The sequence below is a fragment of the Artemia sp. Qi Xiang Cuo genome, chromosome 1 (assembly GCF_049724085.1).
Source record: "Artemia sp. Qi Xiang Cuo chromosome 1, ASM4972408v1, whole genome shotgun sequence".
Classification (NCBI taxonomy): Eukaryota; Metazoa; Arthropoda; class Branchiopoda; order Anostraca; family Artemiidae; genus Artemia; species Artemia sp. Qi Xiang Cuo.
In genome coordinates, this window is record NC_142794.1 from 101,860,942 (window position 1) to 101,878,948 (window position 18,007).

General features: G+C 35.0%; 1 protein-coding gene across 4 annotated transcripts in view; it reads right to left on the minus strand.

Moving 5' to 3' along the window:
* Positions 1-17,080, minus strand: part of LOC148957020 (cx9C motif-containing protein 4) — a 28,656-nt gene extending 11,576 nt beyond the window's left edge. The window contains exons 1-3 of one of the 4 annotated variants that reach the window (XM_089097310.1): positions 16,765-16,794; positions 15,497-15,569; positions 4,372-4,515 (exon numbers count right to left, since the gene is read on the minus strand). In XM_089097310.1, the coding sequence (XP_088953436.1) occupies positions 4,372-4,515; positions 15,497-15,545 (193 nt within the window). In that variant the 5' untranslated portion in view covers positions 15,546-15,569; positions 16,765-16,794. The other 3 variants (XR_016142468.1, XR_016142470.1, XR_016142472.1) reach the window with 3 other exon arrangements.
* Positions 17,081-18,007: the final 927 nt, after the last annotated feature.

The following is an 18,007-nucleotide window of genomic DNA, read 5'->3' on the forward strand; positions in this document are numbered from 1 at the left end:
CATTTTATAGGAGTGCATTAAAATATAGGAATTTATTGGAATTTATAGGCGAGTCCGAACCCTGATATTCAGTAAATATTCAGTCAAAATTTTGATTGGATGAGTTTGGGGAAATGGTGGGCGTGAGAGGGGGGCCAGTTGCGACCCCCTCCAATCAATTTCGACCATTGAAATGGCACCAGCCCCTTCAATTTCCAATCAAATGAGCCCTTTCAATTTCCAATCAAATGAGCCCCCTTTGAAGCTTCTACGACAACGCCCTCTACAAAAGCCTCACATGCCCCAGGACACAACCTACAACCCCCGCCCTGAGGGCTGCGGGGAGAGTTTCATCTCCAAAGACAAAACTTCCGGATCTTTAAACTATGTCGAACGAAATGGCCATCCCAAAACCCCGATTGGATGCGTCTCGGGAAACGGTGGGCGTGAAACGGGTGCCAGTTGCCCTCCAATCACCCCCGACTAGGAAAAAGGGCACCAGCCCTTCCAACTTCCAATCGAATAAGCCCTCTTCGAAGGCTGTTTAATGGCTCACTTTAATGGAAATACCTGATTTGTGAAAAACGTCTAGGAAAGGACCTAAAATCTATCGGGAAGCGTTCTGTAAGATCATTGTCATATTACAGGTAGTTTCAGAGGCAAGGCCTACAGTGTTTATAATATCATATTACGTAGCAAGCTTTATGTACCTATCGGCTTCCACAATCTTTACTATGATATATATCATCTATTATTAGGATTTTCAAAGATTGAGAATATGAATTTTGAGTTTAAACCAATAACCAAGACTAGTGAGAAATATATGGCCCTAAAAGTTTCATGGAAGAATGATAACGATACAAAATATTTCTTACCTTCCTAGGGGTCATTGGGGCTCTATTCACTTAAAAAGGAAATTAGAACTATCGATTTCCGATCGAATGAGCCCTCTCCCGATCTTTCAGGATCGCTGGTTCGATATCATTTTTGTATATGATGTGGGTTAAAAATAAATTATTATTATTTCAGGGAATATTGATGGAAAATTTGAACTAAAAAAACTATGTGCATGCAGTTGCAAAAGAGCGCATCAGCATTACCTTATGGACGGCTTTGAGTATTATATCTTTACTTAGGCAGCGCTATTGCCCTGCCTATGATTGGAACTCTCAGAAATGTTGAACTAACCAAAAAGCACTACGTACATACTGCTAATACTAATACACCTACTATTGCTACTATGAGAACTGGTCCTTTTTGGGGGTCCCTTCCTATATTCAACAGGGACAAGCCCGGATTGACAATTCGCTCTCGATTTATTCAAATGCCAGTACAAGATGTTACTATTATGCCGTCTGGATGCATCTTCCACATCTTTGACAACTAAGACTACTAAAGTTAATGGTAATAAGGTGAAAATTTCAGGGGATGTTGCATCTTCCACGTCTAAGGTGACAATTTCAGGAAATGCTGATGAAGAAGTTGAACTACATCAAAACAATATGTGCATGCAGTTGCAAAAGAGCGTATCAGCATTACCTTATGGACAGCTTTGAGTATTATATTGGAACTCTCAGGAATGTTGAACTAACCTTAAGGCACTACGTACATACTGCTAATACTAATACGGCTTCTACTGCTACTACACCGACTGGCCCTTTTTGGGGACCCCTTCCTATATTCAGCAGGGACAAGTCCGGATTGATAAATCCCTCTCAATTTATTCAAATACTAGTACAAAATATTACTATTATGCCGTCTGGCAGCATCTTCCACATTTTTGATTACTATGACCACTAAAGTTAAGGGTTTTAAGGTGAAAATTCCAGGGAATGTTGATGGGGAAGTTGAACTAAATCAAAACACTATTTGCCTGCAGTTGCAAAAGAGCGTATCAGCATTATCTTATGAATGGCTTCTAGCATTATGTTGGAACTTTCAGGTATGTTGATGGGGATGTTGAACTAACCAATGGACACTATGTACATGCTGCTAAAACTACTACAGATACAGTTACTACTACAACGACTGGCCTTTATTTGGAGCTCCTTCCTATTTTTAAAAGGGACAAGTCTAGATTGACTATTCCATCTCAATTTATTAGCATACAAGTACACGATATTACTATTATGCCATCAGGCTGCATCTTCTACACCTTTGGCAATTTGATCCGTGGCCTCCACTTCACACCTAATTAATTCATATTTAACACTTTTTCTTTTTTTTTTACATTCAACTTATTTTATAATGTTCCATTACTCAAAAAATTCTTGTACAGGCCAACCTCCTCTCTATTAAATATAAAGCATTTTCATTAATATCTCTAGCTGCTTTTATAACTTTCTTTCTTAAGACACCATCAGCAACTTCACAAACTATTTTCCTAAAATTGTTCCATCCATCTTCTAAATTGTCAAATTTTAAACTCTACAGTTTAGTGTTTAACTAATCCTGGAAGGTTTCTCTAAAATTCTTATCTTGGAATCTATCAGAATCGACAGCAAAACTAAGCTTTATTATGTATGATCTTGACAGACATATATATCATAACTTTAAAAAACAAACAATTCTAATAAGGTTAAACATGTAGGTATTCTAAGTTGTGTTCTACCCCATCATATAGGCTCATATTTGTAGAATACTGAAAAACTCAGTACCAGGGTTCAGTTGCACTAGGGTTCAGTTACAAGTGGGTTCAGCTGCACAGGGTTCAAGTTACACAGGTTCAGTTGCAATAGAACCCATTATGACAATACAGACCCGGTAATAGAACCCTGATGGGGTCACAAAAGCTAGTCTTTTTATGTGGAAACTTCATAATTTTTCACAGACAAAATCAAAATTTTGCTTTGTTTGTTTTTAAGCTGATGTTATTATAAAATTACACTGTTCATAATTCTGCAATTTCGTAGATTAAAAGTGGAGTATAAATTAATTTTACTCTTTTTAAATAGAAGTACAAACAATTACTTGGTGAAAAAATTTAGTTGGATTCCTCCCCCCCCCCTCCTCCACTCCCTATGCAAATTCCGCCAATTTTGATGTGTTATGCCAACTCATGGCAGCATATATTTAAGAAAAGTGTAAGTTGGTACAAGAATGTTTACCAACTATACCTTGTTGATTCATACAAGGAATTTCAATGTGTATGATTGGTGGGCTCAAAACAGAGGCCATAGGTCCGTGTCCCCTACAACACGATATTACTTAAACTCCTCAATCTAAGCTATGAAGTAGTTCAAACCCGTATATAGAACAGCTTGGTTTTAAAGTCTAAATAAAATTCTTTTGGACTTAGTTTGTAGAGCAAGGGCAATAGCTAAACTATTTGGCTAACTAATTCAGGCTATTAATCACCCTGCAAAGCAATCAAATACCTAAGTCCTGATCAATAGGTAGGCTCAAGTCACCAAAGGCGCGGATATAATAAGTCAAACACATGGAACTGGATGAGATTCCTATAGTGAGCTTAGAGGCTAGGCTTCTCGTTTTTACCTCCCTCATTGATCTCTCTGTTTTTAAAGTGTTTTTTCAGTTGATTGTTTTTAAAGATTAAATATACAACCAAAGTAGGGGCATGGGATACTTTCCAGCTCTGACCTCCACTGTACCCTACTTCCACAATTTGAAAGAATTTTACGAAAATATTTATGAAAGTAGGCATATACTTGTCTTAATTTTGAAGACAAAATCTTTAGTTTGGCATTGAATCCTGTTTGTGTCCTATCTTACTGAAACAAGTTCTAGGAGAAGCAAACTGTAGGCTGGAGCTTTTTTTAAGACCAGTCCTTTTAGCTTTACAATTAGACGTGAAGTAGGATATACAAACTTGAAAATACTTTTTAAAAGTTGAAGCCTTATTACTATAGATATTAAGGCTTTCTATTATAAATTGAGTAACATTGCTACTGCAAACACTTTGTGACACAAGGAACTGTGGAATTTTCAAAAAGTTCCTATTTCTGGTTTATATTGCGATTATATTATAAAGTTCCGATTTGTTCCAGTTATGTTCAGTTTTCCCAACAGCTTCGGATGTAGAAGTGATACAAAGTAATAGTGCCACTTTGTCACAATTCTTTTGCATAAAATAAAACTGCCGTCGTCTTATCTAAGGGTCCCACATGAAATTGTCAAAATTGAAAGATAATTTTCAAAACTATTTGCTAATCTATTCTTAGATCATACTAGTTTAATTATGCTTCAATTTTGCTGATCCTCATTTTTTTAAAACTTGGCAACAGTTTTTTTTTTTAATTATCTCACAAAAGTGATTATGTCAGATTAAACTTTACATGCAACATTGCCAATATTATTCTCACCCAATATTCTATTTAGCATTTACCAAAACCCAAATTTTTCACTATTAACCAAAAAGTAACAAACATTAACCTTTTTTGGAGTTTATCCTTTGAATAACGGCATGCTTAAAACCTTTACAGGATTCAGATATATGTGGCTGATCAATCCATTTTTCACAGCAGTCTAGCATAGAATCCATAAACTTCTTACATCTTTCTTCACAGTAATTATTAGCTACAAAATTTAATGCGCATTAATATAAATAAAGTTAAGACATCTATAAACAAATACATTATATAATTCGTAATTTTCTGTGGATCTAAGAATATCATTAATCTAAAAACAATATTGTGATGTTTATATAACCAATAGGTTATATTTATTTACAGTGTAGGTTGACATAAAACCAAGGGCAAAAACTTAAATTGCAATGATCAAGGTACATCTCATAGTTAGCAGCCAGGGTTAACCTGGCTAATCTCAAATATGAGGACAAAACAGAGTGCCTCACAACTTACCAAACAAGGCTTGAAATTTTTTATTTGTGGCTTAATTTTCTTTACCTATCAACGAAATGTAACTGAAAGTAAAATAAAGATGACACAATTGTTCTTTTAACAAGGCTCACACTCTTTAACATATCTAAACTCTTTATCCTACTTTCAAATACATCAACCAAAATCTCAGGTAATTTTTTATGCAACATATCAAACAGGGAAGAGACCAGTAAAAACTAAAGAAAATCAAAGAAAAGGCTTAAGCTATTATGACATTAATTTCATTGTGAATTTTCTTACTTCTACCCCAATACCAAACTTGTAAGAAACCCTGTAAATACATCAGTTGATTTTTGGTTTGGGGGAAGGGAAGAAAATTCCCTTCAGTCCTCTCAAAAGAGTAATATTCTGTTTCTTATATATTGCCAGTCATCTGACAGGCTATTGAGCTAGCTTTACATATGCGCGTGAGTGCCTGATAACACAGAAAATTAAGATAGAACCTTCATTTTAAAGAACCGGTAAATTAGTGCACAGCCTACAGCTCACAGAAAACCGATTTTTCCCCTCTCTTGCTCTCTTAAAAAGGGAAATTAGTTCATTGTTTCCCAAATAACATTTAGAAATCTAGATTAAATTTAGAATTATGTTGATGCCAAAATGTGGCCAATAACAAAGCTGAACGTTTCTGGAAATCAATTTTTTTTTTGAGGCTACTGTTTTAAACCAGCTTTATCCAATTTTGAAATATAGTCATTTCTGTCTATTGTAAATCCTAATGTATGCAAAGATACAATTCAGATGTCTTTAATTTTTGACAGTACCATTTGTAGAAAAGATTAGGTTCTCTTAATATATAAGCATATGTATATTATACATTATATACATAATGTTTTTAGATCCAAAAACATTCCGTTTTTAGATCCAACAACACCAGAAAACCACATTCAGAAATAATAGGCTCTCACACATAAAGCATCAGTAAGATCATTTATTTGAGATGATATGTCAATAAGGTCAAACCTATCCAACAATTTATTGTTTTGGTACCATTGTGGTACATGAAGCTAAAATTTACACTATCTGAAATATGCCACTTGTAGGGTACAACAATGCTTTTTAAAAAACAAATGGGTAGTACCCAAATGGAAAAGAATGACTAAGAACTAAAACTGTGGTACAAACTACAGAGACCTTTTTGATTAAATCTTCCTTTATTGGGCGAAACTTTACCATGTGCTACCCATAGATTCTTAACCACACTATTTATCAAGATTGAACATGTAGAAAAAAACAAAAACAAAAAACAACTGAAGTAGAGCAAGGCAGAGAAGCATTTTCAATATCTAAGACAACCACTTGGTATTCACAATTAAAAAATATGAACTAACATTTACAAGGATTTATTGACAGACCAAGGGAACCAAGACGGGACTAAGTACGAAATACTTGCAGTCAACTCTATTCCTACTTGAGGAGTGGCGCCCCTCGATGAAATTATAGCCTAGTAAACGACACAGCATTCGCACGGGATTCTGACTAATGGATAATTCTTCTGGGCTTGGTATGTTTTGACGGGCGTCTTCGGGCTGAAAAACCTCTTCCTAGCTAATTTATCTGTTACGGGTTACCTCCTCGTAGTAGCATAATATTTGCAGGCATGAATATATAATGAGTCAGAGGCAATAGGCTTGAGACTGTCTGTGCAGCATTTCGACTCTTGTTGATAGAAGAGCATCACCAAGTGCTGAAAACCATGTTGTGACCAAGATGGGCCCAGGATTGCACAAATCCTCCAGTCATGCTGGAGGTCCCAGGGACTTCTTGCTGTCTGGTTCTAAGCCAGCTTAAGCACTTCGGTGTAGACTTGAAAAAATATGTGATCCCCGTCCTGCACTGGTATCCGGGATCATTGCTTTTCCTGACGCAAAAATAATTTCAATGATTTAAAGAACATGAAAATTGGAACTTGGAATGTTACGACATTAAAAATGACTATCGTATCGACATTTTGACTGACGAATTCAGAAGATTCAAACTGGAGTTAATAGGAGTTTCAGAAACTCCTATCCCAGGGGTAGGAAGCATGAAATTAGGTCATATAGAATTTGTTTACTCAGGCAGGAAGGATGGGGTACATAGACAGGGAGTAGGGCTCATGATGAATAAGGAAGCTGCTAAGTCTTGTCTAGGCTGGGAAGGTATTAATAATAGAATACTAATTTCTCATTTTATGACTAGAAAGTTCAGGGTATCAGTTATAGTAGTATACGCCCCTGTAGAACCGACTGACGGAGATACTAGTGACGCAGATGAATTTTACCTACAGTTACAGGAGCAAATAGACAAGGTCCCAGGTAGAAATATGATGTTATTACTGAGAGATTTTAATGCCCAGGTTGGTAGAAATAGAGATAGATGGTATCCCCGCTTCGATAAATTTGGTGTAGGAAAAGAAAACAGTAATGGATACAGACTTTTGCAATTTCGTAGGTATAACAATCTAGTTATAACCAATACGGTGTTTGGTCATAAAATGGCTCGTAAGTTAACATGGTATTCACGTGATGGTAAGACAGCAAACCTTATTGATTATGTTATAGTAAACCGAAGACTGGCAGGATCAATACAGGATACTAGGGTATACAGGAGTGCTGTTATTGATGTTAAAAGTAAAGATCACCATCTAGTAGTGTCAAGGGTTAATTTAAAGCTCAAATATCGGAAGGGTAATTACCTCCTGGGAAGTTATGATGTTAGTAGACTCCAGGATGAGAATTTGAGAGAAACTTTCCAGTAACAGTTGAATACTAAACTTGAGGGTTTAAAATTTGATAATGTGGAAGATGGCTGGAATAATTTTAGAAAAATAATTTGTGAAGTTGCTGAAGGTGTCTTACGGAAGAAAGCAAGAACTGCAGCTAAGGATACGAGTGAAAAAGCTTTATGTTTAATAGAAAGGAGAAAGGATTTGTACAAGAATTATCTAAGTGATAGATCGTATTAAAACAAAAGAAATGTAAATAAAGTGGAGAAAGCATTGCAATATGAACTAAAGAGGTGTGAAGTGGAGGCCACGGATAAAATTGCCGAGGATCTGGAAGATGCAGCTAGATGACATAATAGTAAAATATTGTACTGGCACGTTAACAAATTGAGAGGTAGTAGTCAATCCGGACTTGTCCCAGTTAAAGATAGGAATGGGGTGGCAATTAGCGATAAGGAAAAAGCTAAAGCAAGAGGGGCCGAACATTTTGAGAACTTGCTTAACCAAGATAGAGGTGCAGGAAAAAATATAGAGGAAAATGAAAAAATTTGTGATACCTTGGATGTGAAGGAAGATTTGTTTTGTGAGGAGGAATTAGCAACAGTACTAAAAGGATTAAAGAATAAAAAGGCTCCAGGTGCTAATAGGGTAGTAAATGAGTTTCTTAAATATGGTGGCTCTGAGGTTAGAAATAACTTATTGAAGATTATGAATATGATTTTTGAAAAAGGGGAAGTACCTAACGATTTTAGGAAAACCTTAATTAAGCCACTTTATAAGAAAGGTGATAAAAGTGAATGTGGTAATTATCAAGGCATTAGTCTGGTCTCTGTAGGTAGCAAATTGCTTAGTAAAATGATACTTTTTAGACTGAGAGATGCCGTAGACAAAGTTTTAAGAGAAGAGCAGTGCGGTTTTAGAAAAGTTAGAGGATGTGTTGACCAAATTTACACTCTTAGGTTAATAATTGAGAAGTGCCTAAGTTTTCTAAGACCTTTTGTCCTCAGTTTTATAGATTATGAGCAAGCATTCGATTTTGTTGATAGAGGAGCTTTAATAAAGGTTTTATCCTTGTCTGGTATGCCAGACAAATACATTAAAGTGATTAGTGTTATGTCCGAGAATAACACTGCTGCGGTAAAGGTAGGAAACGAGGTTAGCAGCTGTTTTTGTATTAAATCAGGAGTTAAGCAAGGTTGTGTTCTACGCCCCTTTATATGGATTATTTAGTTGGACTTTGTTTTAAGAAACACGGGAAAGGCAATGGGAGACCACGGAATCAAATGGGGAGGAAAAAGTCTCCTGCACTTGGATTATTCTGATGATTTAAGCATCCTAGATGAAAGTGTGAGCAAAATGAATGAAGTTTTAGAGGTTTTGCGAGTTCAGGTTGCTAGTATTGGTTTGAAAATGAATGTTTGAACTACCATATCCCTAAGTCTTGGAAGAGGTGAAGATGAAAATGTTAAGTTGGCTTATGAAAAGTTTGATAAGGGGGAAAGACTCGCTTACATTTGGCGTTTTATTAGTCAACATGGTGCGAGCAGTGACGATATTAAAAGTAGAATACCCAAGGCTCTGGGTGTTTTTTCACAGTTAAAAAAAAGTCTGGAAGAATAGGAAGATAAGTCTGCAAACCAAGATTAGAATTACAGTCACAGCAACCGCAACCTTATAAGAAAATCGAAATATATTTTCTTGTGATTATTATCGCTTCTAATCAGCAGTTGTACCAAACCTATCCTGCTCAAGTCATCCTCAGGGCTAAACTGTGGTGTTTATCCTTCCCGTTTTATAGTGCAGACGTTTTTACATCATCTATTTTCCATACTTTTTTAAGTGTTATTTTTGTTTTTAAGATTTGTCCAAATGGCAACGTTCAGGATTCCTCCAAAAAAAACGTCCCCCCCAGATCCCAAATTAAATTCCATAGAGGATGATACCCTTCCTGGCTGGTCAAGCACATTATCTGAAAGTTCTAATGATAGCTCCAATTCGGAGAATACGACATTGATAACTGTAGGTCCTAATGCAACCATAAATGATGATAATGGGTTTCAAGAGGTCCTCTCTAGAAGCTCTAAAAAAAGAAAAAAAATCTCCCCAATTAAAAGCATTTTCCCTCTCCCTGCCCAAGGTCCTCCCTCCAAAAACTTAGGAATTTACCTTAAAATTACTCCCACTACCCCCTCTGAAATAAAAATGATCACTGCAATAAGAGTTGCAATTTTTTAATTGCTAAAATCAATGTTCTCTCTTAACATTAACCGTGATGGATCTCTGCTAATAGCTGTAGAAGATCAGAAATCAGCAGATACAATAATTAACCTTAAATCCCTTCTGAATATCCCAATTATTGCATCTAATTGGAACCCAAAAGAATCACCAACAAAAATTGTAGTTTGTAATGCTCCCCCAGAGATATCTACTCAGGAGTTAAAAGAAGGCCTCTCAGATAGGGCTGGAGACACAATCCCAGTTGAGGATGTTACCCAACTTGGAAAACCTAACTCTACTGGCCTAAAAACTAGTAGATCCTTCTTATTCACACTAAAGGATAAAATTGATATCCCAGAAAAATTATTCCTATTTGGGCAAATCAAACCACACAAGGAATACCAACCTAAGCCTATTCAGTGTCAGAAGTGTTTCAAACTGGGACACACAACAAACAAATGCAATGAAATTCTCCAAGAGTGTAGTAATTGTAAATCTTTCCATCCTAAAGAGCTGACAACCTGCAACAACACCCAGCCTACATGCATCAATTGCAAAGGCCCACATGAATCTACAAATAAATCATTATGCCCTACATACAAGAAAAGAGCTCTAACACTCCAAATATCAACAGAAAAGGCCATCCCATACCCGTTTGAAGCAATGGAAGCAAATGCTGCCCAACAATACCAAATAAAGACTGTAATGAAACCAACCAACACCCCCAAGTCAAATGCCCCAAATGCATCAAGCACCCCATATGAAACAATATCTTCTAAGCCCACTAGCTCAAATCCCGATCCGAAGGAATCACCAAGCCAGCAAGCCTTGTTTTCCAGGGAGATGAGGCAAGCCTGGCCCTCCCTCCCAAGAAGAAACAAACAAGAAACACTACCAGGAATCAATCCCATAACTAACAAACAGGATGCACTACCAAAAATGCAATCCCCAAATATATGCATATTCATTCTAAACTGTAATGCAGTTCAGGCCATGAGCATACATCAACTACAGAAAACAAAAATTATTGCAGAATCGGCAAAAATCTACATCCCAGATGATATGCTCATTCAAGCAAAAAAATATCTTGCTTTACTTTTAACAAAGCTGAACATTGATACACCGTCATATGAAGATTAAATCAACAACCCACCGTTTATCAATACTCCAATGGAATGTAAGATCACTCACAGAAAATAAGCTAAATGAACTAATATCATTTATGAATAATAATTCCATTAATATTGCTTGCCACCAGGAAACTCATTTAACCAAAAAACAACAAATTAAGTCTCCGGAATATACTATCCTGAGAAAGGATAGATCTTCAGAGAGAAAAGGAGGTGGTGTATCTTTATTAGTTAATAATAATATAAAATTTTTTGTCATCAATTTTCCAGATTTGTAAAATGATGTTGAGTAAATTGGTATAAGTATTTGACTGAATAATTTAAAACCTACATAAAAAGCTTTTATAACCCTAATGGCCAAACTTCAGATGCCAAGGATTTCTTTAATTATATAAATAATTCTAATATATTAAAAAATATAATTATTTGTGGTGATTTCAATGCCCACAGCCTTTTGTGGGGGAATAAACCAGCAAATAAAGCTGGTAAATTTTTTGAGCATATGACTTCAAATAATAATGAATTAGCTGTTGCTACCCCTCCAAACCTGAATACATATTTTAACCCCAAAAGTGGCAAATTCTCCACAATTGACCTACAAATTGTGTCTTTAAATTTTTTAAACAAAATTTACATAAATAAAATTGATAGTCTATGTACAGACCACTGTGGTATAGTTTGCTCCCTAAATGAACCTGCTGAAACTTCATCTCACACCTCCAAATATATTAGCGCTAAAGCAAGTTGGTCTATGTTCCAAAATAAGTTAAATGATGAAATTACAAGTTTCACCCAAAGTTCATGCATTTCTAACACAACAGTGGACACACATGCTGAAGCATTGACATCTTTACTAATAAATACAGCTAATCATGCTATCCCCAGGATAACACCTAAGAAAACATTCCCTAAACAAATTCCTAAAGCATGGTGGACAAATGAGTGCCTAAATAATTGGAGGATAAAAAAGGCAGCTAGGACAGAATTCATAAAAAAACCAACACCTACTACATATTTAAAAAAATTACAAGCAGAATCTAATCTAAAAAGGACTATAATAGATGCTAAATATAAACACTGGAATAATTTTGCAAATAATCTCTCCAGAGAAACACATGAGCCAATTATACATAAAGTCATAAGCCACATATGTGGGAAAAAGACTTCCCCCAACCCACTCCTGTATGAGCTTATACATAATAATACCCATTATGACAATGATATTGAAAAGGCTAACCTATTTGCAACTCTTTTTGTTAATAAGCAAACATCAAATAATCAAAGCAAACTGTCCACAATTCCTATGAACCCTAGTTACCAACCACGCCCAGGATCCGAGTACATAACTAATCCATTTTCAATCCAGGAACAGAATAATGCAATACATCATATTAGGTCCAAAACTAGCAGCAGCTATGACAATATACACCCTACATGGATAAAGAATCTCACACCTTCATACAAACATGAACTGCTAAATTGTTATAATCATGCTTGGGCATCTTCTAAGTTCCCCAATATTTGGAAATGTTCGTCCCTCCTACCAATCCCAAAGAACAATAAACCAAAAAATAACCCTGAGTTTTATAAGTCCATAATGATTACACCTGTTATGGGGAAAATAATGGAGAAAATGATATATCACAGACTCCTCTGGTTTGTTGAGAGAAATAACATGATCCCACACACTCAAACTGGATTCAGGAAATACCACTCCTCAACAGATGCTTTCATTTTGCTAACAAATGCAATAAATGAATCTTTCTCAAAAAATAATATCCTAGTAGCAGCTTTCCTAGATTTTGAAGGTGCATATGACAATGTGAACCACCAAATCCTTTTAAATAAACTTGCAAACCTTGGAGTACCTCCTAAGCTAGTATCCTTTATTAAATCCTTCATAGAAGTGCGAAGTTTCATTGTTTGTGTTGGTTCAGCCTCTAAACTCCAAAAGACAATATCCAAAGGCCTACCTCAGGGAGCAGTCCTCAGTTGCCTCCTATTTGCCCTATATCTCTGGGACATGAACCTACCCCATACGAATCTACAATATTCTGATGATCTGGTTCTATGGTCATCTGGCAATACCTTTGAGATAGCAAAGTCAAATCTGCAAAAGTTACTTTTCCAGTTTTAAAAATTCTCTCAACATTCAGATTTACCCATTACACCCACCAAGTCAAAAATAATCCAATTTCACCGGAAGCGAAACCATGTTAATGCAAAACTAACTCTAAATAAAACGACTATTCCAGAAGATAATAATATTAATTACCTAGGTCTCATGCTTGACCAAAAACTTAATTTCCACCTCCACATTTCAAACACAATAAAAAAATGTTATAGAAAAGCAAATATACTAAAAAGACTTCTTTCCACACCCTGGGGTTGTAAGGAGAAAACCTTACTCCAGTTTTATAAATCACATATAAGACCCCATATTGGCTATGGGCTCATTGTCTATGGTGCACCCAGATGCAAAAAATTTAAATAACACAAAATGATATAATACGTCTCATATTTGGTCTTATGAAACCCACAAGCACCAAGTTTCTGCTTATGGAGAGTGGATTAACAACAATAAGGGAGAGACGTAGCTTTCTCTTGATAAAACATCTTACAAAAATTGAATCAAATAGCTCACACATATTACATAATTGGTTAGGAAATCCAGCCATGTATAGAGGTATTGCAGATGAGTATGCCAATATTCAAAAGAAGTTCCCTGTACCAGCAAAGTCTATTGCACCTACTTTCCCCCAATCCCCTCCATGGAATTGGTCATTTCCCATAATAAATACTGAATTTTCAAAATGGAATAAAGATTTAACCCCCATTGCTTTTGTTCAGAAAAAATTTGCAGAACTTAATACAATTACCTATAAAAATCACTTCCAAATATTTGTTGATGGGTCAAAAATGAATGATAAGGTTGCAAGTGGTGTTTTCCTTCCTCACCTGAAAATTGCAATGGGCGAGAGATTATTTAACAATTTATCTATAATGTCTGCTGAGTTTAATGCCATAATCATGGCATTAGAACACCTTAAGCAAAACCAATCTTTGATTGAAAATTCGAATAATATTATCATCTATTCCGACTCTTTATCAAGCTTTGAGTTGCTGGCCTCAGCTCCTCAATACAAGTTGGACATTGACACTTATCATTGTCTCAGTATTATTGATAATCTTGCTTCAAGTGGCATAAAAACTTACTTTCAGTACATTCCTAGCCACTCTGGCATAAGTGGTAATCATCAGGTTGATGAAATAGCAAACAATGCTATAAATATTGACCAGCCAAGAGGGAGACCAATCCCAATTAGAGATATTTACCGATGGAGGCTATTAGATATTAATTTTAATAAGATTAATCCTATCCTTTCCCCCTTTCCCAATAAGTATCTTTCTAAAATTTATCATAGAATTCGTTCTGGAACAAATGGACTAAATTTCCTTGCATTCTCATATAAGCTTTCTAGTTCAAGTGTTTCAATTCCCCTGTCCCCTCTTTGCAGGCATTGTAATATGAATAATGAAACAATTAACCATTGCCTATTTGAATGTAATATGCTGACGTCTGCACAATATACCTTGCTTTCTAAACTGTTAAAATACTTCAAACACCACAAAATCCCACTATCAGCCAAGAGCCTAGCCAACTATACCTGCACATAGAGCATAGAAATCGACATCTATCATCTTATATTTGAACTCCTAGAGTCGAAATATCTGCTGAAAGATATCTGAATATATCTAATAAATATGAGGCAATCAAGCCAGTAGCTCTGTAGCCCACAGAGTGAAGCAAAAGGAAAAGGGCTAAATAGTTTTACTGAAAAGCCCGCCTGCTGTTAAATAGAAGAAGAAGAATCTTAGAAGCTACAGTGATGACAGTGGTCAAACATGGCTCTGAAGCATGGACGCTCCTAAAAGCGGGTGAAGATTTGCCATATGTTTTCCAGAGAAATTGCCTAAGGATTGTTCTGGGTACCTGGGTGATTGACTATATTTCAAACAATAGGCTATACAGAAAATGTGGTTCAATACTGCTTTCTAGGGCTATAATGAAAGAAAGGTTGAGGTGGCTAGGGCATGTTGTGCAAATGAAGGATGACAGATTGCCGAAGATTGTTCTTTTTGGCCAACCATCTAGGGCTAAACGGAAAGCAGGTCGTCCCCGTCTGGGGTGGGAGGACGTCATAAAGAAAGATTTAAAGGAAATGGGAACTTCGTGGGCGGGTGTAAAAAGGGAGGCTTTGAATAGATTGGGGTGGAGGAGGAGCGTGCGTAGCTATGTTGGCCTCAGGTGGCTTGGTGCTGTGATGAGTTGTTAGTAGTAGTAGTAGATTTTGATTTGAAAATAATTAAGACAACAGAACTTCCCTTTTTGTAGAATTTTTGTTACTAACACCTTATTTTATTCCTGGGGTGGGATGGGGGTGGGGGGGGTAAAATAGTTCTGAGGGGATTGACTCATTTTTTCTAATCCCACTTTTGTACCAGCTTGTTACAAACCTATACATTTTTCCAACAGATAACACAAAAACTCAAAATCAATACATAGTATGCCTACTGGACTTGGTTGAACTAAAAAATCCTACCTTTAAGACAGATTTGGATGTCACATGCATGATTTTTGCATGGATCCATGATTAATAATTATTGGTGCAATCCCTAGAATATTGAAAAGCATAAACAGAAGTGGAAAGAAAAACAGAAAGTGCAATGCACCTAAAAAAAGAAGACAAAGCATGGAAAAAACAGCAAAATAACATCAGGAACTCTTTTAGCTCTATATTTCTTGTTCAAAGAAAAATTCATACAAATATTATAATTCTAATCTATGGTAAGCCTCCATATTGTGGTATTTTATGCTTTAGAATGTAGACTAGGAAAAATTATTTTTATACAGAAAATTATTATTAAAAAACAGCAAAACAATAATGGCATTTTGTCAGGCCAACATATTTGTCTAAAGAAATTGAAAAGTTTCTTTGGTTCCAACATTTTCTTTACCTCTACAAGGGATTAAACCAAGCAGTTACATAAACAATAAAAGAAAAACATAATAGGCATGTACCTGAGCATAAGAATCCTTAAAGAATATTGCTAGCATGTATATATATATATATATATATATATATATATATATATATATATATATATATATATATATATATATATATATATATATATATATATATATATATATATATATATATATATATATATATATATATATATATATATATATATATATATATAAAAAAAAAAAAAAAAAAATATATATATATATATATATATATATATATATATATATATATATATATATATATATATATATATAAATCTTTAAATTAGCCAACCAGCCAACCAGTATTTTAAGCCTAGGCTAGGAGTCCAGCTGGAGATAAGGAACCTTATTAAGAAGACAATTCTTACTATATAATATGCAGAATGACCCTAGTTAGCACATTTTGCAGGGGGAGAACCTTTATCTTTTCTTCTTTCCTTGTTTTTCCAGTTTTTCTAAGAAATTCATGAATTTCTTAGAACCTATATATTCACAGAATATATACCCCCACCCCTCTAATGTGCAAATATATACCTAGAATTGCATCCTCAATCTAAATATAACATCCATTTGCATCACAAATGAACTTTACTCCCATATTAGCCATGTGGTGGATGTCCAAACCAAAGCCAGAGAAAAAGAAACTGATATTTAAAAATTAAAATAAAATGTGGTTTTGTCAAAATTTCAATAGGCCTTCAATAGGACCTGTAATGTGAACTAGACAAATTTCTAGAAAGAGCAGGAGTTGAGGTAGGTAAACCTATTATTCAGATTACTACAAAACAATCTTACCTCTTTAGTCAGAATTACATCTTGTATGGAAATTTAACATTCATTTACATCAGAAATGATTTTTATCCCTACCCTTATATATACCAATTTATGGTAGGTTATAGGCTATATTTGCACATTAAGGGGGAGGTGGGGGTATTTATTTAGCCTTGTGTCATCTCATAAGGAGACATGTTAAGAAAACAATTCTTACTTTAAAATATGTATAATTCTTCTTCTGTATATTATGTATAATTCGCCTGCTGTGAATTGGAAGAAGAAGAATGTATAATTATCCTATTTCTTATATTATCTTCTTCTTCATCTTCTATTTCACAGCACGCGGGCTATTCAGTTGGTACTATTTGGCCCTCTTCTTTTACCAGGATGAAGTTATCTCCTGGCTCCCATCTCCGGGTTTATCTCCCTGTCCTGAAATTGCTTACCCTATAGCTCTGAAAATAAAAATTATCCTTAAAAAAAACTGCTGACACTTACGGCTCTCAACTGATACTAAGTTTTTGAGTTTTTTTTGCTGTTTTTGATATTTTACTTAAAAGTACAAATATAAGCTTGAACTTAAAATTAATGACTGAAATATTTTTTTTGACAGAATTTTTCACTGTTAATTGGAATTCCTTTGTTAGGAGCTTTCAAATGAGGTGTTAAATGACTATATTAAAAAAAATATTATTTTAACTGTTAGGCCTATTGAGGTGGAGGCAAACTAATTTTGTTGCTTAATTTTTTATTCAAAAGATATCAATCAGAAAATCATTAAAAAGCTATCTTTATTATAAACTTGTTTCAATGTTTTTTTTCTACATCAAACATAAAACGGCCCCATAAATCCTCTTTTGCCTCCCATCTCCCCTTTCCTCCCAAACCCTCCTTGTCAAAACAAGTAAAATGAAAATTCCTAAAGAGATTTGTTATAGTGAGATATATCTTAAATGGAGAAGTTTTCATTGCCTAGGAATGTCATAGATCCATAAACCCCCCTACCCCTGAATATAAGTACCTCCCAAAGAAAAACATGACAAATTTAAATTTGGTTCAAAAACTATTGGATAAAACTTGGATAATTAAAATCTTTATGTCAGGAGCTTTCAAGGCCAAATGAGGTCTTTCATTTTTTGTCAAAGCTTATGAAACAGTACATTATTTGAAAGCTATCCTTCTTATGAACATGCTTCTAGCGTTGTTTTCTACATTAAACCTAAAAGGACCACACATATCCTCTTTTGCCTCCCATCTCCCCTTT